The 25,362-nt window shown below is 32.4% G+C and overlaps 2 protein-coding genes and 2 long non-coding RNA genes across 7 annotated transcripts; 1 reads left to right on the top strand and 3 right to left on the bottom strand.

Moving 5' to 3' along the window:
- Positions 1-542: 542 nt before the first annotated feature.
- Positions 543-21,732, top strand: Hph (HIF prolyl hydroxylase). The gene is made up of 5 exons (XM_017910438.1): positions 543-1,250; positions 1,501-2,201; positions 17,849-17,968; positions 20,886-21,096; positions 21,460-21,732. Exons 1-5 carry the CDS (start codon positions 854-856, stop codon positions 21,489-21,491), a joined length of 1,461 nt encoding a protein of 486 aa, XP_017765927.1. The 5' UTR covers positions 543-853; the 3' UTR covers positions 21,492-21,732.
- Positions 4,433-7,545, bottom strand: LOC108554998 (uncharacterized). 3 transcript variants are annotated; one of them, XR_001890736.1, is made up of 5 exons: positions 7,242-7,545; positions 5,745-5,839; positions 5,558-5,647; positions 4,844-5,217; positions 4,433-4,716 (listed from the first exon to the last, which is right to left on the bottom strand). It is a non-coding gene; the product is annotated as an uncharacterized LOC108554998 (long non-coding RNA). The 3 variants fall into 3 exon arrangements; XR_001890735.1 differs by lacking the exon at positions 7,242-7,545 and having other exon boundaries at positions 4,436-4,716; positions 5,745-6,177; XR_001890737.1 differs by lacking the exons at positions 5,558-5,647; positions 7,242-7,545 and having other exon boundaries at positions 4,439-4,716; positions 5,745-6,173.
- Positions 8,732-10,332, bottom strand: LOC108555012 (uncharacterized). 2 transcript variants are annotated; one of them, XR_001890739.1, is made up of 4 exons: positions 9,985-10,332; positions 9,451-9,916; positions 9,259-9,359; positions 8,732-8,826 (listed from the first exon to the last, which is right to left on the bottom strand). It is a non-coding gene; the product is annotated as an uncharacterized LOC108555012 (long non-coding RNA). The 2 variants fall into 2 exon arrangements; XR_001890738.1 differs by having other exon boundaries at positions 9,992-10,332.
- A 1,286-nt stretch (positions 21,733-23,018) lies between the features above and the next one.
- Positions 23,019-24,893, bottom strand: DNApol-epsilon58 (DNA polymerase epsilon subunit 2). Its single transcript, XM_017910329.1, has 4 exons — positions 24,785-24,893; positions 24,149-24,692; positions 23,368-24,051; positions 23,019-23,294 (listed from the first exon to the last, which is right to left on the bottom strand). Exons 1-4 carry the CDS (start codon positions 24,850-24,852, stop codon positions 23,019-23,021), a joined length of 1,572 nt encoding a protein of 523 aa, XP_017765818.1. The 5' UTR covers positions 24,853-24,893.
- Positions 24,894-25,362: the final 469 nt, after the last annotated feature.

Below are 25,362 nucleotides of genomic sequence, written 5' to 3'. Positions count from 1 at the left end.
AATATCGTAACTATGGAAACAATTACTTATTTCATGAAGGGACATAAAACTTTATTCATTTGTTAATACATATTTTAAAAACCAAAGTATACGGAATGTTGCATTATTTGTAACATAATGTTTTTAAAATAAATTTTATACAAAATAAGAATTTACAGAACGTTGCCGTTTCAAAAATATTTTATTACATTTTGTACGTATATTAGATTCATACCATAATATGCTTATTTGTATTAGAAAAATGTGTCGAATTAACAAATATTTTTTTTTACATGTAGTTACAACCTAGTATAAAATTATATTACTATCTTTTCATTTGCATTTCATTCAGTTTACTTTCTACACTGGATAATAAACTTTTGTTATTTATCTTAATGTGTATTACTTTAAAAAGTTTAGAAACTAAATACATGATAGATTGTGTTTTTTAAATTGCAAAATATAATGAATCATATTCTTCATTGCAAAAACATGGCTATAAAGTGGCGCTCTCTTAAGGACGATGAACAGTTAAGATAGTAAATGCATACCTAACTTTTAAATGAATTTTCAAAGAAAGAACTCGATGCAGTACGATCTAATATGTCGATGCACGAGTATACATATGCATGATTACACATACGCATAGTAAGACTAACGGACGTTAAGCATCAGTGTTTTGATCGTCGTTTCACCAATAGGTGTTTTGCAGATCCGATAACATATATGTAGTATGTAAACCAAAGACGATCGTACGTATAAGCACTGCGGAGTCTCGACAGCGCTAGTACCGTACGCAGATCGAGTGCGTGTGTGACTTCTCTCGTTGGAGAAATGTCGTCGGCACTCGTGGCCGCTAAATAAACGACGAAACATGTCCGGACCGATAGTCAGTCGTGCGCAGACACCCGGCGGTGATGTTCAAATAGGTACAACGGTGGGCTGTGTTGTCTGTAATAGGACTGACAAGCTGTTAAGGTGTTCACGGTGCAAGGCCGTCTTTTATTGCACCAAAGAACACCAGAGGCGGGATTGGAAACGTCACAAAGAATTTTGTGCGACTCATTCCGTGGAATCAATAGTACCAGACACAGTTTCGACTACTAGTCAAAATTCCATTGTGAAGTCTGCTAAGAAGGATTCCTCCCTAAGGAACTGCCAGATTTCAACTGCGCCAGTGGTTTCTAACCTAAGCCAGAAGTCAGTGTTGGAAAGAACGCGAGGATCGAACGCTACTCCAGAAGTGCATAATAACGCGAAAGATCTTGAAGGTACGTGAAACTTGATCTTACTTTTGTTGTAAGTTTTATAAAACTATTTGATGATATACGTATATGATTGTAAACATTTAACCATGAACGAATTCCTGAATTCCTTTAAAAAAATCATTAAATAATAAGCTTTTTATTAATTAACAGTGTGTTCCAAATCGTGGATTGTATGGTTTTTTGTAAAACGAATATTGCTCCTTTATTTTATTTATTTTGATTAAAGATTGTTGTATGATTCTACTGTTTATAGGAATCAATAAACAAACAGAAAAAATAAAAGGACAATCAGGTCACAAAGAAAGCCAAAATTCCAAGCGGAAGTCTAGTAACATTAAGACGAAGGGTACACGCACTAACAGAGTGGATGGATGGACTTCTCCAATAACTTATGAAGGAAGCTCTGAAGATACAATTTTAGGTGCTAGAACAGAATCGTTGAATCCTGCCCTCGAAGGCTCAAGAATCCTAGATAACCTACAAGACAATGAATTAGATATGCCTACTCAACATCATAACGGTATGAAAAACTTCCCAGAGGTTCGTTTAACTCGTGAAGAAGAATTTCTGCCACCTTTTCTCCATAACAATGAAAATAATCTTGAAGAATTAATAGATGATATAAGCAGAAATGTGATTAGAGACATGGATGAATATGGTATGTGTGTGGTAGACAATTTTCTAGGAACAGGAAAAGGTCTTGCAGTGTTAAATGAAGTTTTAAATATGTACACTGCTGGGTTATTTAAGGATGGACAATTGGTTTCTAATAAAGCAGGTGCAAATGATTTAAAGACAATTCGTGGTGATCAAATAACGTGGCTTGATGGAAAAGAAAGACAATGTCAGAATATTGGGATGCTCATATCTCGAGTTGATGCCGTCATTATGAGGGCAAACAAAATGTATAACAATGGAAAATTGGGAAACTATACAATCAATGGGAGAACAAAGGTAAGCATAAATATATTATCATTAGTTATCTGTTAGTTACAATATCTAATTATATTTAGATATTTTTATATTACAAATTTTATATAATATGATTTATTTTAATTATTATTATATATGACAAATAGATGTTAGCATCACATTTATTTCCATATAATTCAATTTATGTTTTGTGTTAAATAATCTGATTTTGCCAAAGTTTATGTTTACACTAATTATGTGATAAACAGATATTCAGGGGTTCATTAGTAAGATATTCATTAATATCTTAGTCGATATACTAATGTTTATTAATAAGACTTATAAACATATGAATACATTTTTTTAAGTTTATACATATTAAAGTTTATATTATCGACAGTTTTGACAGACATTTGTTTACTTTTAAGTACAAAACAATATTAATTATGTAATAAATTAATTCTAAAAGTATTGAAAAAAATTTTATTTTTTTATCCGTTTAAGGTAATCAATTTATTTAATATTTCACGATTATGCGTAGAACATTAATTTGAACGCATAATTGAAAAGCTATTAATTTGAAATAAACTTTGGCAATAAAATTGTTCTTTCTTACAACTCGCGATGTCAAATATCAGATGTAGAATTAGATCATCAAATTCAAATGAGCAAAAATGAGTTAAATTTTGTATTGGATTAATCAAAGTGCAATCATGTATACTGTTTTCTAATTTATTTACATTTTTTACTTCATACTATGATTTATATAATTAAGAAACATAGTGTTTCTTGTTAAAAAACATTTTATTTATTATCGTAGAAAATACATAGCATTAATCGTAAATATAAGAGAGAAAAAATTACAGTTTTTAAGTATTTGCATATTTACTTAACCGAATTTTTAAATTATGAGGTATCAGTAAATTGAAAGTGTTTGTTAATTTGAAATAACTGTCAAATCAAATTTTAATTGTAATTCATATCGTTACGAGAAACCAGTTATAAAAGGTAATTTCTTGAATGCCATAAGAATAATATGAATACGAATTATCTATAATATTGACTGGAAAAACAATTTCTCGTTTTGTACTATGCCTGTAACAATCGAATTAGTGACTAAGATGCAAGCATGCCACGTTTCCTGATTTGTTATAAAATTCCGATGAACAATATCGGCGACGCGCGTTCGCTTTATCGGTGAAAAAGCAGATCTCTTGCGTCCCTCCGAACATTGGTGTTTAATCTCGTAGGCGGTCAAAAGAGAGAGGGAAAAAGCGATGGTAGGCAGAGAAGGTCAGGATCCCGAAATTGCAACGATCTTTCGTGTAGCTCAGGCGTCAAACTGAGAACAGAAACGAGAGTGGCAACCCACGAAGTGCAGTCGGTCACGTACGCCGTACGGTTGACTCGCTCTTAGTTATCTCTTTCTCCTTGTCTTTCACTAACTCTCCCTTTCGTCTCTTATGCCAGAAAGTAGGCAGCGTGTACTTAAGTGTTTGTCTCTTCTAAACAGAATTTAAATTGCGTGCGGATGAGTGAAAAGGGACAGTGTTAGAGAAGCTTAAAGTATCAATGGTTACAAGTAAAAAGTGCAGGTTTTAAAATTACCTTATTTGTCTGATACTACGTTCTATTCAAATGTTTAATAACGTGTACACTCGATTATTTGAAGGAATTTGTTCGTATAAAATTTGCTTGGTTTACGAAGAAATAAAACGATAGAATTGAGTTTTCTTGTGATTGTTAAATATAAAGATTTTAAGGTTATCTCAGCTTGTTTCCTCGTCTAGTAAAATTAAGGAATTTAGTGAATTAATTTTTTAGCACGTGCTAAAATAAATTTATTGGATTGACTTGACACACACTTCTGTGTAACTCTTTAAAGATATTACTACAAATATCGACGATGCATTTGCCATTGTTTTCTCAGCACGTGACAGTGGTTCTCATTTCTCTTCACTGATCTTCCATAACGTACAGATGTTTTGCATATCATGAGTATCACTGTTTTAAGTTAGTTAATTATTAATATTTATATATCATATTTCGTAATAGATTACTGGAAATTATATTACTATTAATTTCATTGTATTTGATATTAGAATCTATTGATGCAATATAAATATTTATATATGTTAACATGAAATAGGAAGAATATAGAAAGGGAGCAATAAAAAATGAACGTGTTTTTGAACTTATAATTAAAGATTTGAACAAAAGTTTAAACACGCCATTGCGTTTAATTCCAGACTAAACAACATTTTCGTCTGTTCAATAATCGAAGACACAACTGAACGTATATTTTTAAACCAAACATATCGCGCGGTTCTGTCACTGTTTCCATTTATAGCTCGCGAGGAAATATTCGGTACACATCAAATTTTTTTATTGTATCGCGCCAAATCTGCTATCTAATTGGAACAGCTAATTAACATCGTATTCGTGCAACGACCTTTTATTAAAAATTTCTTTCTTTTTCTCTTCTGCTATGTAACATTGAAAAGGGTGTGTTCTTCTTTATCGACTCAGTACGTTACTTTAGTAGAGCTAAAACTTTCTGAAATTGATAAAACAGAATAGAAAAATGAATCAGGCGAGAATAATTAAAATATTCAGTAATTTGTTAAATCGTATTCCTTTTATAGTTTGGAACAAAATATTTGATATTTCAAATTCTTGGTTACCTGCTGAATTATTGTCGTGTAACTGGTATTTAAGTATTTTTCGTTCGCACGTCGAATGAAATACGAAAGAGGAAAACGACGACGATGGTTAAGTGTATTCTTAAAACAAATCCACTCATGATGTATTCTGACTCACTGATGATAAATGTACAATATTGAAATACGTGGGTTCAACGTGAAATTACATTTTTTCGAGTATACTGTAGACAGCTGTTACCAATATTGTACTCGTATAACGAAAAAGTTGAGCATTTCATCTTAAGAGGAATTTCATCGTTAGATAATTATGTGTGGTTAAAATTACGCTACGTTGCGTAATGAAATTTAGAATCGATACGGCTTTAATGTTGATTTTCGAACTTCGTCTCTCTACCCTGAAAGATTAGGTTTATAAGAATATTTCTATTTCTTTAGAGTACGATAAAATAATATATTTCAAAATATTTTTACTGTGGCATTTCTAATGACACGTTGTTGAATATAATTAACTTTTTAAATTTTACATGAAATGCAGAAATAACGTGTGATTATATATAAATATGTTGTATGCATTAATATTTCAATCGTTCAGTTCAACTACTTTCTAAGTAGTTTGCAGTAGATTAAATACATTTATTTTCTTGTATATAATTGCATTTAGTAAAAATTAAAATCTTTCATTCTGTATTTTCTTAGATTACGCAGCAATTAACTTTGCTATATAGGGTGACCTACTTAAGAATGCAACACTTAATTACAGACTTTTGTTCGGTACGATGTATATCTAAAAGATTGCATATTATAAAAGAAGAGAGGAATACTTTCCTAGAAATGAGAAATTCCACAATCAAAATTTTAAATATATAAATATGAATAAATACAACAATTACTGCTATTTATTTTAGGATAATATCAAGCTTACGAATTATGTATGTATTTGTGATTAACGTTTTCGCATTAGGCCGTTCACTTTTGATTAAATCCTTACAAATGGCTGGCTGCATCTCACTCGTTAACCTTCGTGAAGGTGAAAGAATCGATGAGATACAACATACACATATACATATGCATTTGCGTATATAGTTAGATGGTTGAGAGCGTGCCAATCGTGCTGCGGACGATTTCATTTGGTTCTGTAACGTTTCCACGAGGGTATTTACCGCTGCTTGTTGACTTTGTGATCGGTTCGACACATCTTCCGCGTGGTTTGTAATTGTAATGGCCGTATCAAAATGCCGTACGGTATTTTCTTTTGCATTTCAAAATTTTATTTCTCGCCACACGGTTTTGCTAGGGATTTTCGCGCTAAGGAATTTATGCGTGGCTGGCACGAGTATTCATAAAAACCAAACATGCAAATATTTAAATGTATTCGATAGTTAGTGTATTTTTAATTAGTTACTTAATTAAAATTGACAGCTTACAATTTTTCTTACCGTCAATGTTAATTAGAGAGCTATTTGTATTTTTGGTTACTAAAATTTGTTAAGATAGAGAGATCATATTGATTACAAGTTTATCAGAGGTATCAAATTTCAATAAAGAAATAAGCATTCTTAGTGATAATAAAGTTACTACGTGAATACATTTAGTTATCTTTTTCGTAGATTTATATCATAGTCATTTACTCAGATATTGCTTATATTACAACAGATACTAGATTTTGTTTCACAAAACAAATTGAATTCATTTATAAAATTGTACATATACAATAATATAAAATTAGAATTTTCAAAATCAACAAAGTTCTGAACGCTAAATTTAAGAACCTATTCGATTGGTCTACCGATCGATATCGTTTTTTTTTTTTAAATTCGTATTTTAAATTGAATCGTTATTCTTTTTTGTACAAGCAATTCCTTTAGATTCGTGCAAAGTAAAACTTAAATTTTATTCCTGCATTCTTATGAAATATAATGTTTTTAGTCGTTACTGTTTTATCTTTTAGGAAGTTTTTAATCTTTATGTTAGAAGTTCCGACATTACATCGTAATTGGCGCGCATTTGTGTTTCGTGCTATATTACATACAATCGTGATATACGTTCGGAAAATAAGGAAAATTTACACTTCGTGGAAAGAGAATTTTGATCGTTACGAAAGATAATACGTGCAGCTACTAAAAACAGTATAGCAGCGGGAAATACAATTGCCTGGTAAAATCTAATACGCTGAAGCGCAAATTTTTTGTGATTTATGACATGAGAAGTACGCACACGCGTACAGGAACGTACACAGCTATGGTCGAGGTAAATTTAGTATAGATAACAGTACAGTTTTCCTCATTCAACGTGCGATGTGACTTGAACTGTTCGCACAAGGAATTTTTACATGCGTTTCGTATCTTTTTCGGTAACGTAATTGTGAGGTTATGTTCGGCGATGAATTTTCAGGACTATCGAGTCACATAGAATTACTTACAGGCAAAACGAGCTACGAGTGTCTAATATACGACAATCGTACGGTTTCAATCGGTGACTCATGCTGGCAGATATATTTTCCGGATTCGAAGTGTAACAAACGCGTGTTTTGCTAGCGGTTCTATGAAACACGTGCAATAACATTAGCAGTATGGTTTTCCCCTGAAAACATCGCGTAATACTTGCTGTTTCGTTAAGGCGAACAATATACCAATGTTTCTACCCCCTCTCCTTCCGTACCATCACATTGGTTGTCGTTGGTCAATTGCATCGCACGTGAAGTTTCGTTGCCTTGTTAACTACTATAACGTCCGTTCCGATGAAATGAAGTTTGAAATAATTCTTGGACGTTATTCAAATACTAAAAATTCGATTATGACGTGAATTTACATATATTGCGAGTAATATACATTTAGAATTAAATTATTTGAGCCTTTATCTCTTACAGTGAATTTAAACACACGGAAGTTAAGCTGGTCGACTAAATTTAAAAAGAAATTATTAATTTTTATTTTTTAATTGTACAGTAATATGAAATATAATAGGATATAAGCAATATAATACCCTAAATATCTATACTATCTTTAGAGATACGGGAGAGCTTTATATATACAAATTTTGTTGTAAGGGTTGTCTGTAACATGTAAACTTTTCATAAGTGGAGGGCATCCAGAGATTTCAAGATCACCTTCATCTTTTCTAATGACATGCTATATTTTTCTATTTTAAAATATTATATTGATCAATAAGTAGACAAATTTTTGCAGCAGTTATAATATTATAAACAAAAATGATCAATATATTATGTTACAAAAGACTTTTGGTATTAAACAAAAGGATTACCATTTTATACTAAACTATCAACATTATCCTTTTGCGTTTAATTCAAAGTTATTAATTTAATAGTTAGACGATTTTAATAACCTCCAGTACAAGGTACGCCGTAGACGTAATTCATATTTATTTTTGAAATGGAACGTTGTACTCGTACACGTGTTTATATTTCAAATTGTAATATGTATGATTCAAAAATAATACACAATACACCTTTGCTTATTTTCAAGCAAACAATTTTCGAGTCGTCAGTGATGAATATTCACATTATTTTTATAAAATTGTACTCGGGTCTTTACATAGTAAAATCATACACGATTAACGCTGGAACTACCAACCGATGATGTATGCTTAAATATTCTATAGATAAACAATAATAATCAAAGTGGTATGGAGAAGATAATTAGGTACGTGAACGTATCTACGGTTTAGTAGTTCTAATATTAATGAAGTGAAAACAGTACAATATTTTTCGACATATAAAACTATTGCGTTACAAGATAGTTAAATCTGAGAGAAGACGCTTTAAATGACTAATCAACATGAAACATAAACTACATCATTCATAATCCTGCTTTGGCAGATTTATTTGGTACCGATCGATCATTTATTCTTCGGCAATTCAGTCCTGCCATTTTGTCCTCCTTTGATGCGCAATTTATAGTTATAAGTTTGAGAAAACTATCCATACAATTCCAATGCATTTACTAACCAGTAAATTATTTATACCATACGCAGTTCCTCGAGGCTTCCTACAAGAGATTTTTTAAGATTATTCTAAAATTAGAAGTGAGTTTGATATTCAAAAAATATGTATAAAAATTATCTCTGATCTTAATACATTCACCTTTACACATAGAGAGAGAATGAAAGAGAGAGAGAGAGGGGGGGAATATTAGAGATTTCCAACATAAGCTTGCGTTGCTATGAGAATGGTCCAAAGTAATTTATACGATATTACGGAAATGGTTAAATATATCCAAACATAATCAATAATATTCTACGTAAGATACCGTGTTACGTGTAAATGACTGGAAGCGAACAATTTATCTCAATTGGGTGGGATTGAAATGGGTGGAAGTAATCAGATAATCTGACTCAAACCTGATCATACACTTCTTTCAAATTACTCAAATATGATTATTAAAATTCAAAACAATTTATTCTACTACTTTTACTATTACCTTTATTTTTCTGGTACTTTGGCTCCTGTTAATTTTTTACGAAGGAGGGAAAAGACCCAAAAAGCAAACAGAAAAGAATGAATGAGTCTGGAGTCTGACACCTGAAGCAAAGCGAAACGTTTAAATCAACATTCCAAACGTACAAAGATTCAGCCATGTTTATCTTGCGTTTTACACATAAAGAGTACTAACCCAGTCGGCAAAAAGTAAAACGAAATATTTCAGAGTCTAAAGAAGAAACGGATTTCTCTAACAGAAGTCCATCAGACTCTCCTTGGCCAATTACATGGAAGAACCATATTCCTATTTTTTCCAATTTAAACTTGCGTCAAGCGAATGGACAAAGATTTTGCACAGGCGTGTTCGACCTCCGGTTGAATAATCACGTTAGCATGAATTTCACCGTGATTAACGTAATATTCGTATGAAACAATTTTGTGGCCTCCACATGTCAGTAACACGCGCATTTTTTACCCGACTGTAATCTGACCGCGATCCTTACGTTATTATCGCGATACCATATTTTTGGCAGGTTAGGTTTCTTATCTGAGAGACGTGACGAGCTGCACGTAAAACGTACAAAACGTCGAGCGTTTTGTCTTGGTGTTGCACTCTATCTATATCGTATCAGTCGATGCCAGTTAATAAATTCAATTATCTGTAAAGATAACGAGGTCAGCAAAAAAAGAAAAAGAAAAAAGAAGGAAAAGAAAGGAGACACGAAACTTGATACCATATGCCTTTAAAGGTGTACACATTGAATAACACCGTTGTGATCGATGCTAGGAAAGAATGGCGTGTTTCGCGTTTAATCTACTCGGAACAACTTCTGTCCTCGTATGACGCGACGGAAATCGAGAAAGATAATAGTTAACTGATTACACGAGTGTTTCTGTGCTGTTCTAATGTTAAAACAAAACGATGGTGCTGCTCGACGTTGGAGTTCAGTATCAATTGTCTGTCTCCCAAGGTGATCCGATGGTGCATAATAGTTATTGAATACTATCGATATCAATATTGAATGCGTTAAAATCGCTCGGCACGCCACGAGGGAAAAAAAGGAAATATTTCCGATCGGGCCACGTCCTCGGTTGGTTATGTCGCGTTCTTTCTTATCGCTGGTTGCTTTTTCGCCTGTATCGTTTACCCTTTAGTTGGCACGGTGAAAGGCATTTGCCATTCTGGATCGCTGTTAAAGAACGCGTGACACGAATGTCTTACTTACTTGAATTAGAACGCGCATTTTTGTGTAATTCGAGACAGAACTTAAGGAACTTAAGAAAACTGATCGATACAGTGCGTACATGGGAAAAAGAAGGTTTTGTTTCACTTGTTACTCGTACGTACTTAGCACGGTGTAATTTCTCGATGTTTTCTCGTCGTATTTCCATGTATTCTCAAATGCAACATTTCACTACGTTACTCAATCACATCCGTTTAATATCAATTCTGAAACCCAAATTTTCTCTTTGACATAATTCGTTCAAAATTATTCCAACTAATAAATAAAAGACTTACTATTCGTATTTATAATTTTCATCCGAATTCTTTCGAAGCAACACGTGTAACTGTTTGCAACATTACACTCGTAAGCGATTAATTAATTCGATTATCTCGAATTTGGAACTTGTCTCTAGTAACTTTTTTTTTCATCTATTTCCGGCACATTTTTATCTCTCTCGTAAGAGTTCACGTGTCGTCTGGAAAGTTCACGGACGATTCGTAAAATGGCATAGAAACGTAGAAAAACAAGAAATTTCGCGACTGGTGAGAGAAGAGTATTAATGATTCCACGCTATTGGCTATTTCGGACACAGCTAATACGCGAATATCGACGATACTATAGCGAGAACGCGGACAGACGAAAATACATTTGTGACAGTTTCCTTCCATTTGGCGGAGACGCATCTCATGAATTTCTTAACTCGATGACGTCCTTCTAAATATGCCGGCGTTTCCGGTTTCGAAAAAAAAAAAAACGTGTTAAAAAGAGAAAAAAAAAGATCTTGGGACTCACGCGTGGTGAAATACGTGAGGACACACACGCCGTAGAATGTAGTACCAAGGTTAACGCTCTATTTGGGTCAAGGCTAAAAGGTGATCCCTATTTTTGTATATGCCCTCCTGTGGCAGACCTTGAGACTATCTCAGCCCTTTCTGTGCACGTGCCCGTAGTCAGGGACCTTTGACTGCTCTACCATTTAGCGTTCCACTGATACGTCTGGCCAGATGGATATTTAGTTTACTGAAACGCTTCAGAGACTCCATAAACATCTTTCTCCGTATCTGTACACTCCAAAATCGGTAACTGTTTCATGTAACTCGCGTGGGTATACATACAAGCATCATTCTCGTAACTTTGATCTAGATCTGTTACAAATTTTTGTGTATACTATAGTCGTTTTCACGTAGCTTGTTAGTTCTATGACAGTATAAGGCTGAACTTACCAGGATCCAAATGTTGGTTTCTAAATTTTTAATCAAATATTTGACATTCAACGTTGTCACTTCGGTCACTTGTCAATTTTTCAATATCTCGTGTTCTATTTCCTCTTCAATTTTTCTTATTTTATTCCTTTGTCTATCTTCATAAGTTTAGCGTTAACCTTTGGGATAGTAAAGTAAAATAGTATTAATGGTAGTAATTGCTAATATTAATAATTTCCAGTGAATATGGTAAATATTAGTGATTATTAGTAATAATGGTTTATTGTTATTTATATTAATGGTATAATAATATTATTATTATAACTGTAATAATATTATTATTAATGGTTTATTATTATATGTTGTTTGGTAGTTTATATCGAAATTTATCGTGCGAATGTGTGATAAATTTTCGGCATTGGACGTTGTGGTTATTATTACGTCTGGCTTATACTAAAGTCTGCGAGATTCGATTAAGTAAACGAAGCGAATAAATGAATGGATAAATACAAATGAATAAATATCGTGGAAGATAATGTAAGGAGAAAGAAAGATAGGTACGAAAGAGACACATCGATTCGGTGAATTTTTCGTGTCCACGAAAGCTGGCACTCCGTGAAAAGCGTTGCTGAATTACAATTTTTTTGAAAATTCCATTCCAAGTAAATACGTGTCAGTCGATAACGGGTATCGTATGAGTTTTCATATGTCAGAAGCAAATATCGCAGTCGCTTCGTTATCGATAGGAAATAAATTAGGTTTACCGTGAAAGAGACACGTTTTCGAATCGTTCCTCGGCGATTATGCGAGAAGTAGATGTAAACGAAAAGTCAGGAAGGTAGCTTGTGTCTCGTGAAAGTTTCCTGGAGTTCCTGAAACGAAATTCAAATTCACATTAGGCACGCGACTAACGGCCACCATGATATCGTGTAACAAAATTTTCAGATCTTATAAATCTTGCTTGTATTTCGAAATTTCGTATCTTAAACTGCCCCTCTTAGAAACTAAAAATAAAACCTAAATCTGGACCTAAATCTGATCGAGGGTCTATGATGTACATTAGATTCAAAATATCTTTGGGGCCTCGAAGAAATTGGTTTTTTAAATAACTATCTTGATATTAACCCTTTGCACTCGACGATTTTTTGACTAAAGAAGAATGAAAATTCAAAGATTCTCTGCTAAAAGACTGACAGTACTTTTTTGAACAGTAAATAAAGAATTGTATGATAATAGAATCGTAGAATTATTTGATTTCGATACCTCGTACACTGTTACGTTACATTAAATTTGATATATTAATTAATATCGATCTTCCAAATTTTATGAAATGGTGACTAAAGATTATTTTTCGAGTGCAAATGGTTAAATCGTAACAACTTCCTAATTTTTAATTCTTGGTATGGCTGAACGACCTTAGCTATATTAGCTAATTCCATAAATTTTTAGCCTTCGTCGAGTGTCGAATAATCAATGACACGTATTGGTATCTGACGTCAGTTTCTATAGGGTGTCGTATTTAAAATGTCCTCGTCTTTTTTCTCAAGCTGTATTACGTAATTTCGAATAATTACAGATTCAAATTAAGTTTGGTTAGGTTAGGTTCATGTGTGCCTGGAAAGAAAGATAGTTAGGTTTTAAAAACAACATCTTACAGGATCTAACACCAAATATCTTTTCAGTTTTGTTTGTATAGTCAGATTTCTATGCATAATTCCGTGAATAAAAATTTTTCATTAACCCTTATGGGTCCAAAAAATTACGAGATATAATCAATACATTTAACCCTTTAGACTCGAAGATTTCTTCGTTGTGAAGATGCGATTCGTAGCTCTTCTTAGATTTTTATAAGCTCACTGATACTCTTTATGTTAAAATTAAAACAAGAAAATCGTGAATTTGCGTGAGAAACGAACGAATAGAATAATTTTATTTCGATGTTTTTAATATAATTATCATCATCCATTATTTAAGTTATAGCATTAAAACAAACGGTGACTGAGAGTCACCTCTCGAGTGCAAAGGTGTTAATTGTACTTAAAAATCTGTATGTATATTCACGTGTGAAGTATTGTGTAAGTATGTAAGTATTTCGTATTACTTACTATGGATAAACCAGTATGTCATTATTAGTTTCTTGGTCCTCGACGAAATAAAAGATTCGCCATTCGCCAAATCTATTAATTCCACGAAATAAAAAGTAGTAGTTGACACTGAAATTTTAAAAAACTTAAAGAGCAGAGTTCATAATTTTAGCCTGTGAACTGAAATACTACCGCTATTGCAATTAGCAAGAAATACGTCTCTGTTGTGTGTATCGCGAAGCGATTAAGTCAAATCCTTATTATTGGATACGAATTTACTTAGAAAGAATAGATATCATTGCGTGCAATGTATGAATCAGGCGATTTATAAGCCACAGAGAATGAGCATTTTGTTTTGGTTTGATGCTAGGCTAGGTTGATGCCTTACGATATCATGCTGAGTAAGTATTCAGATTAATGACTTCACGGTGTGTTTATCAACGTACCATGGTTAAACGAGTCGTAGTAATTTGTTGTAAACATGTTAGAGTGAATACACGATTCATATTTCTTCAGGAAATTCATTAGAATATCGCATATCAATTTCTCTTTGTTTTAATTTGCACGTGATTTCTCATTTACCATTTTAAAAATATCGTCGACTCCATGACAGAAAGTCTTCGAATTACTATTTTCCTGTAACGAAAAAGTCGTCGAGTGCAAAGGGTTAATATCTCAGTCTTTAAAGAAATTTTGTTCGCTTCGAGTCTCTCTGGCTGATGATTCTGGTATCTAGTTTTTATCGCGTATTAATTAACCGAGATCAATGTAACAATGTTACTTGATCAGAAGAATGCGAGTCGATCAGAGGACACCGAGAAAAACAGGAAATTATTCATTTCCATTATCTGTCATTACTCGTGGTAACAATGAGTCAAACATTATTTGTTCACGATTCTTTATTTAGTAGCAACAATTTCTCATCGGAGATGTGAAATATTCATAATACGAATTTCATACACTGTGTGCACACTTAAATGCACATGTTCCAGTCTCTGTTCATTTAGCATGTGCACATTCTTGTGCATCATCGATGCACGTTGAGCTCGATCTATACTTTGCCATTTTGTGACAATGTGTATGGTAGAATAATTTGATTTATCTCGTGTCCTATTATCATATTTGCAACACATTTCCATCTGTAGACGTAATGTAACGATGAGTTTCCAGTTATTACTGTGATTCGATTTCGATTTACTCGCCTGTATATGAATAAAAGTATGATTATAAAATTTTCAACGAGTACAGTCACTGTAGACACGTGTACTGCGTGTAACAGTATAAGCTATACTATTTCAATATTGAGATACAGGAGAAGAAATTAACAATGTATTTGTACAACAAAAGATCTTTTTAAGCAGCTTTCTAGCAGAGCATATCATAGTCACGAGTTAGTTATGTATAATTGAGCCGTTCACTGCAGGAATCGATTAACTCCACTTTTTGAAAAATCTTAACCCTTTGCACTCGAGGGGCGCCCCTCAGTCGCCATTTGATAAAATTTCGAAGCTCGATATTAATTAATATATCAAATTTAAAATAACGTAACAATGTGCCAGGTATCGAAATTAAATAATTCTAGGTATTAATTATTAAGAAAAATATCATCAGCTTTTATTTTGAAAAATCTTAACCCTTTGCACTCGAGGGGCGCCCCTCAGTCGCCATTTGATAAAATTTCGAAGCTCGATATTAATTAATATATCAAATTTAAAATAACGTAACAATGTACCAGGTATCGAAATTAATAATTCTACGTGTTAATTATTAAAAAAATATCGTCAGCTTTATTTTGAAAAATCTTAACCCTTTGCACTCGAGGGGCGCCCCTCAGTCGCCATTTGATAAAATTTCGAAGCTCGATATTAATTAATATATCAAATTTAAAATAACGTAACAATGTACCAGGTATCGAAATTAATAATTCTACGTGTTAATTATTAAAAAAATATCGTCAGCTTTATTTTTGAAAAATCTTAACCCTTTGCACTCGAGGGGCGCCCCTCAGTCGCCATTTGATAAAATTTCGAAGCTCGATATTAATTAATATATCAAATTTAAAATAACGTAACAATGTACCAGGTATCGAAATTAATAATTCTACGTGTTAATTATTAAAAAAATATCGTCAGCTTTATTTTGAAAAATCTTAACCCTTTGCACTCGAGGGGCGCCCCTCAGTCGCCATTTGATAAAATTTCGAAGCTCGATATTAATTAATATATCAAATTTAAAATAACGTAACAATGTACCAGGTATCGAAATTAATAATTCTACGTGTTAATTATTAAAAAAGTATTGTCAGCTTTATAGCAGAAAATCTTTGAACTCCTACTTTTCTTTAGCCAAAAAATCATCAAGTGCAAAGGGTTAAATTTAAGTGTCAAAGCACTTAGTATAGTCGTAACTTTTTATATTTAAGGTTTTTCAAAAAAGTGGAGTTAATCGATTTGTGCAGCGAACGACTCAATTATATCATTATTTCGAATTATTTTCCGATCGAAAGAACCATGAATTAAATAATTACAACATTCTTATCAAGTTCCACTGTACACGTCAGAATTGAATGTCACGTAGATGCAATTTCGCTGGGTACGTGCTAAAGCAATTAAAATCATTGTGAAATCTCAGAGATCGTGTCTGACAAATATCGTTAATCCTCGTTTCAATAATATTCTACGATTCGCAGAGATAATTCGAATATCAGGTCGGAATTGAAACGAAAGCAATTGAAACGCAGTTAACTTCTTGCACTGCATTTTTCTATTTTCTTTTCCTTTTTCTTTTTTACACGTGCTACTGATATGAGGAACGAAATGACGTAAGTATTGAAAATGACGTGTCGTTGTAAGTTCACATAACGTTTGTCATTGAAAACAAAGGAACTGAAATAGGAAGTCCATCGTTGCTTTTCGTTACGTGATGCACCTCACGAAAGGTTGGAAACCTGCAGGAGGTTTCATTCACTGTGACTTACGGCACGTAGTATGCTGGGTACGTTTCATTGAAGTGCATACACGTCATAAATTTCAGGCTGTCTTCACTGTTATATTTTAGGGAACAGGAAACAGCTGGAATTACCATTGAAATATTTTTAGCTCCCCATAGATAAAATAATACTTGAAGAGTATCTTCATATTACTTAGCTTCTTACAATTTTACGTTAATTAATTGATTAATAAATATATTAAATTAATAATACGTAACTAATTTAGGAAATAATAAAAATAATCGACACGACTATAACTCTAAATCTCTTTAAAGAAAAATCTTTTAAACGATTTAAACGAATTATCTATTTGAATGAATTTTTGATTGAGAAATTGGGAAAGATCGAGAAATCGAGAAGTGATCGATAAAATCAATTGTGGTGTTACATTACTCCGTTGATACTTTCATTCCGTTATCATTAATGCCCAGTTAATCAGTACTGATTAAAATTCCTGGACTACGATACTGTTATATTTTTGATTATGATATTCTCGGAAGGATAACGTTATCATCGGGAAATACCTTGCAAGAGTTCTACTCAGACCATAGTAACAACACAAAAACGTAAACACAATCTCGATTTGCAAATTGCCGATTGATAAATCATCTACGAGAATAATTATCTCTAAACGCTGGATAATCGATAGAAATTAATCCTCGACCACATGACTCAAAATCGTTAATCACGTTTGCAACACTTTCAAACAAACACTTTCGTAGCACTGGCCACACATAAATATATTACCACGATTATTGCCACGATATACTCGTTTTCTTGCTATCTCAGGACCATTTATCTTTACCGTTTTCGTTCTTAATTTAGAAAAAGAACCGTCTACCGTTGATAAGTAATTCTTTAATGTTAATTCATCTTTGCGTGTAATATTTTATCAGGATTGCTCATTTGCTGTACGACGATCGTATCTTTTCTGTTTCTGAAAAATCAACGAGTTGCATTAAAAATTCCACGACACGCGCGCCCTCGGGTCAACAGTCTGAGCGATTACTCAGATCGTGAATTCATATAAGTCTGCCTGCAAGGACATTTGGTTTCCTCGATTAAAGTGACGTGGTGCATTATTTTTCAGGCGATGGTGGCTTGTTACCCTGGTCACGGTTCACATTACGTGAAACACGTGGATAATCCTAATCGAGATGGACGATGCATCACAGCTATATACTATCTTAACCGAGATTGGGATATCAAGGTAAGAATCAGTTTAATCATCCCATCTCGATGTTCTGCTAGCGCTTAGATCAGTTCTTCTGTTCTACCTTTTCCTATTTATCCTGTGGAATGTCTTCCATCACGATGTGAATGGAATTTGGATCGCTGAAATTTCAGAAATATGGAACTTAGATTGAAAACAATTTACCAACATTGACAAAAGGCTTTCGGTCATTCGCGATGCTAAAATTGTACTGAAATTATCTAAAATTGCCGTATGTTCTAGGTGTAAAGTGCTGTAATATAAATAGAAAACTGGAACGAAGTAAGCACGCAAAAGAAATTTTCATTTTTGTCTGTTATCGAGGAAAAAATATTAAAGAATAAGTATTTGGTCGAAGACCTTTTGTCAGGAGTAGTATTCAAAATATCGTTAAGTTTCTGCACCTTTCTTAATTATCACGGATTATCTCTAGTTTATAAACGATTTTTATAGAAAAGACATAGAATCGTAGTTATTCAAATAGTTGGATAACATTGAAAGCTAATTTCCTTTGAGGTATAGATGCCTTTATAGGTCGTCTGTTTGTCGATGTTTTCACGAACTTTCCCTTCGCTTCGTTGATTTCGTAAAATACTTAATCCTTCGAAAATTTCCACTTTCGTTTAGTCACGAATATCAAGTAGACAGAGGAGCACAACTGCTCTATTCGTAATTTATCACCTGTAATTAAAATGGAATTATCAACGTGGTTTTCTACTACTCGTGTACTACTAGCCTATCAGATTTTTGTCATAAATTGTTCTAAACTGTAGATGTAAAAAATAAAACGTCAATGTATCATTAGATCAGTCAGAACTCGTGTCACAATTGAATGTATAATGATAAATATTTTTGAAATTCATGCAAAGTAGAAATCAAAAATCCAACTATTCGCTTATCGATTTCGATGTTAATCACTGTTCATGTAAATTACAATGGCATAAAATAATGCAAACGTGGTATTCGATACAACCTGTATTCCCATATTTGCCTTGTTATGTCTCGTTCACCCTGCACGCTCGACCATGAACGTTGTTTTAAAAGTAAGGACACTCTGGGAAAGGGTAAGCAGCGGAGCACGAAGGGCGCCCGGGGTCTACGTGAGTTGTCCCACGTATGACGCTGCCGTCTTGCACTCACGCGAGAATATCCTATGAGCAATGTTTACGTTGACCTACACGAAAAATGAGAACTGTTTAAACATGTGCTGCTTTGGAAAATACAAAAGCACCGGATGCAGAATATCTCTCGTGCGTCTTCTACGTTAAATCGTGCGTGAATACGTCCATCGAATAAGAAAGTAATAAGAGAGGAACTCGATAAACTCGAGTAAAACTTGTTCGTTTACTGCTTCTCGAATAAGTTCTGATCTGGCACTCTCTTATCTTCAAACGCGTTAGAATGTCGCTTTTGTGAATGAATTTATGAATTTGAGAAACTTTGTAAGAGCTCTACTTTATCGACGTAACTAGATTTGGATACATGTACATACGTGTGTACTAGAGGCTTTCTCATGGCGATGTGTTAAATAATATAAAATATTACTATGTGCACTATATTTAGAATTCGTTTCATTGAAGGAGGATGAGCGATTCATTGACAAGTTTACTCATTGGATTTTGAAAATTAGAATGTTATTTCAACCTGCACGCATTTCTGATCGGCACCAAATTTTTCAAAGGAGAATGAGGGAGAGGATGGATAGATATTAAATGTAGAATATTGTTTTCGAGGAATGAATATTTTCCGGAATATTAATATTTCTACATCTGATGACACGCACTCACATCTGGCGTCAGTTTCTATAGGGTGTCCTATTTAAAATCTACCCATCTTTTTTTTAGGTAAACTTGAACGCGTGTACATTCACACCTCCACCATAAAAATATAACCAGACCTAACTCAAATCTGCTATTATTTAAAAATTGTATAATAGAGCTAGAAGAAAAGGACAGATGAATTTTTAATTGGACACCCTATAGGAGTCGAGGACAGATAGTGCGCGTCATCAATTACGCGACATTTGGCGATGGTTACTATTACAAAGAAACCGGTCATTCTAACCTCGTATATATAGATAGATTTCTATAGATGGTGCGAAAAACTTATCCTTAATATCTTAAAAAATTAATAATTTCCCGAAAATAATATTTTACGCTTTGGATCTATTCCTCCTCCTTACAACTTGACACCGATCGGGCGGGGGTGTGTATAGTTTGGAAGAACATTCACCATTTTTATAGAGTGATTTTCTCAATAATGGATTCAAAGATTAAACACCGCTAAACATCCCAGGGATTCTGTGTTTTTATGCAATAATCTAACGAATGTGTGCAACAATGTCTGTGGGCAATTGTGTATGAGCTGTAAAGTTTTAAGTGTAAAGTTTCCTGAATAGGCGGTATAATTGAGTCCATTAGCAAACGAATCACTCTATATAACGGGTGAACTTAAAAACTAAACTTCACTGATCTCACTGATTTTTAATTTCAGTTTATATGATCGACCATTGCCAAACAGTTATAAGTAATTAGTTTAGTTTTGAGTAATAAATAATACTACAAAGTAAATTTGCAATTTAGCGATTAACGTAATTTACTGATTTCAATGATTGTGAATTACGACATGGGTAGCCATATAATAGCAGCCATGATATTAGACCAACCTAACCTCTATCCTAATCATATTTAATCGGCAGCTTAGGTTAGGTCAAGTTACATTAGCAATGCCATTAGGCGACTGTCCATGCAAGTCAAAATTCAGAACCGTTTAAATCGGTTAAGTTTCAATTTTTACAAATATGTAAAATTATATACTAACTACATATTTACAAGTGTCTGGTAGCAGTCAATAATATTCTAGTATTAAGTTATATTATATTATAATACTTTATGTTTAATTTTTGCGTTTATAGAATAATGGCGGTCTCTTGAGGATATTCCCAGAAGGCTGGCGTGATCAAGTGGCAGATATCGAGCCTCTCTTCGACAGAATACTGTTCTTTTGGTCCGACAGGAGAAATCCGCACGAAGTTCAACCAGCATACAAAACCAGATACGCAATCACTCTATGGTACTTCGACGCGGAAGAAAGGAATCAAGCTTGTCGAAGATATCAAAGAGAAAGTAGGTAGTATATTAGTGGTAACCAAGATATTCATTTTTAATTTAAACAAAAATTGTCTGAATTAATATCAATATTTTCCTGTTCCAAGTAATTAAAAAATGTATCCAATAATTTGTAAAAAGTATATTTAATTAGAAAAGGAAGTACTTGGTATAAAGATCTGCATTTAATTAAGAAAAAAAAATCATATATTATTAATAAACTTCTAATTTTGGAATCAGTATTTTTAATTAATTTAAATAGCAATAAAATATTACAAATCATTAAACAGTAAATTATATTGAAGATATAGAGAATTGCAGATAATTATTCAGACTTAATTATTTTAATTACTTATTTTGACTTAATTATTTACTTTTCAGGAGAATTACACGCAAAGAAAGAGAGTTCGTGAGACATGGAGTCTGAAGGACCGTTACACCGTCCGTCGACTGAAATTGTAACTCTAATAGCTAAACTTATACACCTGTACATAGTTACACGAAGAAAGCACTGGTACATAAACTATTATGTATTATTCTGTATTATGATATAGTTGAGATTGAAGGGGGTACGGACATCGGAGAATATAAAGATTTAAGGATGTGCAATAGATATAAGCGCGTTCTTCTTTTTTTTATATGGCGGCACTGTAATATTTTACACTGTAAAGATTTTGATGAGTAAGTGCACGTAGCCCTTACTGTTCACAATTATACATATTAATTATTAATCTCTGTTTTTGCTAACACTTTAATGCTCACACCCTAATCGAATGTTTGAGAAATAAAAGTTTAGCATTCGCTTGCCACGATTGAAAGTTTGTTCGTTATGTCGATATGATACTTAGCTTCCAATATTTGGAGCATTAAGAAACAAATTTTTGCAGTAATCGTAATTCGTATACGATTGCTGAAATTATATAGTGTACAGAAAGGACGAAAGAGCATATATATGTGTGTGTAGGATGAGAGTGAAAGTTGTGTGCTAGAGAAAGAGACCGATTTAAATAATAAGAAATAATGTTTCTATCGAAAAATTTGCTAAATAAAAATTGTGTCTTAATTATTATATTTACATAACTACATATGTTTTCTTTAACTTTTGTATAGCTGATATTGTCGGTAGCAGTTCAGCTTGTTATTAATACAAAATTGTAACGTTTACGAATCGTACTATCGCGTTTTATTATTGCATCTCATATGTTATGCGTTGTTCTACAAAGTTACGATCCTTATACTGATGTTTGATTAAACGGCCAGTAATTGACTTATGCTTCCAGCGCAGTGAATTGAGATATGCCGGGGCCCAGTCTGTACCTGTAATATTGTTATGTACATTGCGAAGAGGTAGAAACACATGTGTTTAATATTGTATGTATCTATTTATATAAATCGATAAGAAAAAAATGAAAAAAAAAAAAAAAATGAAATAAACGCGTACTTCCTGTGTCCCACATAGAAAGTCTGATATACAACTTTGTTAGTCAATCTGAGAGAGAAATAAGAAGCGTGTTAAATTTCTCTGAAATGTATTATGTTGATAATATTAAATATATTCGATCATAAGGATTCATTAGTCAGTCGTCCTTCAATTTTCTTTTATTATATTACTGGTTATGAAAAACGTAAGAAATTATCCTGTATTCTCAATGAATAATTAAGTTATTTTCGATAATCAAATTTAATTTAATATGGTCTCATTTTAGTAGTGAAGTTTATTGTAGATTAAATTATAAACTGAATGCGAGTAATTCTTGAGATATTGTAAAATTAATGAGAATTTGGATGTGAAAATAAATACTGTTTAAAATAGGTATGCAACTATATATAGAAGAATGCAAAATATTACAATTATTGAAATTCAAAGACGAAATAACGTTTACAATAATATTTTATTTGATGATATTTCATTTATTTTCAAACTCCAAAGCTATTTATGTTCAAACACCATCTATATCTTTGGGAATAGCACAATGTTCAATTAAATTTAATGCCGGAACATATACTTTAAACGAATGATCGTTCTTTGGAAATAATCCAGGGTTAATTATATGACAGTTAGAGTAAATACTTTCATACGCTTCAAATTTATCTGCAGCTACAATGAGATCCGGAGTAGGATATATTTGTAATGCTTGATTGTACTTCCAATATATTGGTATCACCGAAAGACTTAAAGGAGTCAAATGAGATTGACAAATAATTGATTTAGCATACTGAAAAATTTTATAACAATAAAATAATATAAAATTTTAAAAACATATACACAAAATTAGTAATAAAACTTACATGATCATAAATATTGCCTTCATTTGGAAAGTGAAGTGTATTCCTACACATCTTTGTCAAAATATCTTCCCTTAATATTACAATTTCTTTTGTACAATACTGAATTCTACATGGATTAGTTGTAAATATTGCTCCAGGTATATTTTTTTCAAAATCTTCTGTGAGATGCTTCGGAAGTGGAGATCTCGGCAAAATCTTCGGAGATCCAATATCATTTAGTGCAGGTACAAAAATAAATTTGGAAACTTGTTGTATATCTGGATAGAGCATTATTATATCAGCAAGAGCTTTAAGCCCCTCTTCCAATTTTTGACCACTTGATATATTTACAGGAAAACTTAAAAAATGTCCACATAAAACAAAAGCTATAGGTGGATATTCAGAATATCCTTCTAACATAGTTCTAAATTTGTGTAAAACAACTGCATCATCTAACCACATCTCAGATATAAAAATAATCATTCCATCTTTATTCCTTTCTTCATAACTCTTTAGTTTTTCAGAAAGTTTTAAAGAAAGATTATGTGAACCACCAAATGTATTAGCATTGCCAAAATCTACTCGTGCATTGCTAGATGATTCTGCTGGTGGAAAACCTAAATTTTCCACGTTTAAAATACCATCTTGGAAATCCCCATTAGCTATTACAATAGAAGAGTCCATGACCAAACCATCTTGAAAATTGTATACAGACATAAGGAAAATATTCATGTTAACATAATAACATTCTATATCGAAAAATTATGTTCATAGTTATTTTTTTTAAGTTTTAAAAGGATATTGCTTTCTGTAGATTAACTTTTATAGATCCACCTGTATCTTCTAAATAGTACTGACCCTCTGTTAATTGAGTTAGAAGACCCATTACATAAACATTTCCTGTTTTACTTTCACTTAACAGATGTTCAATTGGTACTAATTCAATCCAAGTTTCTTTTCTTTCACCAAGTTTTGGAGGAGTAAATAATTGATGTCTTAAAGTTCTATACCAAAGTAACTCAAATCTATCTTTAAAAATAGTTGATTTGTATTGTGCTTCAGCATATAAATCTGGTGTTATATTTTCCAAAAGAAATTTTTTCTTGTATAAGTCATATTTGATTCTAGGCACATCAAATGCATTTATAACATTTACTATTGTTTCTGTTTCTTGCAATGTATTGGGTTTTATACATTCCTTTATTGCTGTACTCAGATTTTCAACAGTTACATGTGGATCAACTAAATTTTGTGCCAAGACTTGTTCCACTATTTGTGTAAGCCAACTTTCCCGTTCATCTTCTTCTACATTAAGGAGTTCCTTACTTAATGAGATACTAAGTTTCCTAAACAATAACATATTTTTCTTGCTTAGGAATTATAAAATAAAAATAAAATTTAATAGTTTAATAATATGATATATTAAAAATGTATATACCTCGAAAGTACAAGTCCATATAAAGAGAAAGTACTTTGTACCGTTTTTATTAATTTTTCATCAGGCATATTTACTGATATTGATGGAATTTGAAACACTTCAAGTTAGTTATATTCGAGAAAATTTTAATCACTACGAATAGAATTCGAAACCTAGAATTCTTCAAATATTTGAAATATTTAGTAAATCATAAGATTCTAAAGTCGTATAAACATAGAAAGATTCAGAACTTCTTAAGACTTTCATGAGTTCCAGGCTAATTTGTATATAATGATATATGAAATAATTCAAATCTTCATAATCTTGAAAGCTTCGAATTATATCGACATTGTGATTCGAATTACACAATAAACTGACGTTTACATTACACGTATTTATGAATATTACATTATATAATTGAAGTAAAACATATTACGATTGGAAAAAAATACTTTTTTCAACTTTAAATTATCAATAACATTATGAAATTAACACTAAATAAAAATATAGAATAGGTTTCATAATTTTATACCTCACACTGACAAATTATAATTAAAGGACATTGTTACGGAATTTTCCCGCCTTTTTATTACGACGTA

This window comes from Eufriesea mexicana, unplaced genomic scaffold (assembly GCF_001483705.2).
Source record: "Eufriesea mexicana isolate 0111107269 unplaced genomic scaffold, ASM148370v2 scaffold474474824, whole genome shotgun sequence".
Lineage (NCBI taxonomy): Eukaryota > Metazoa > Arthropoda > Insecta > Hymenoptera > Apidae > Eufriesea > Eufriesea mexicana.
The sequence above is the reverse complement of the archived record's forward strand: the minus strand, read 5'-3'. Positions and strand labels throughout refer to the sequence as shown.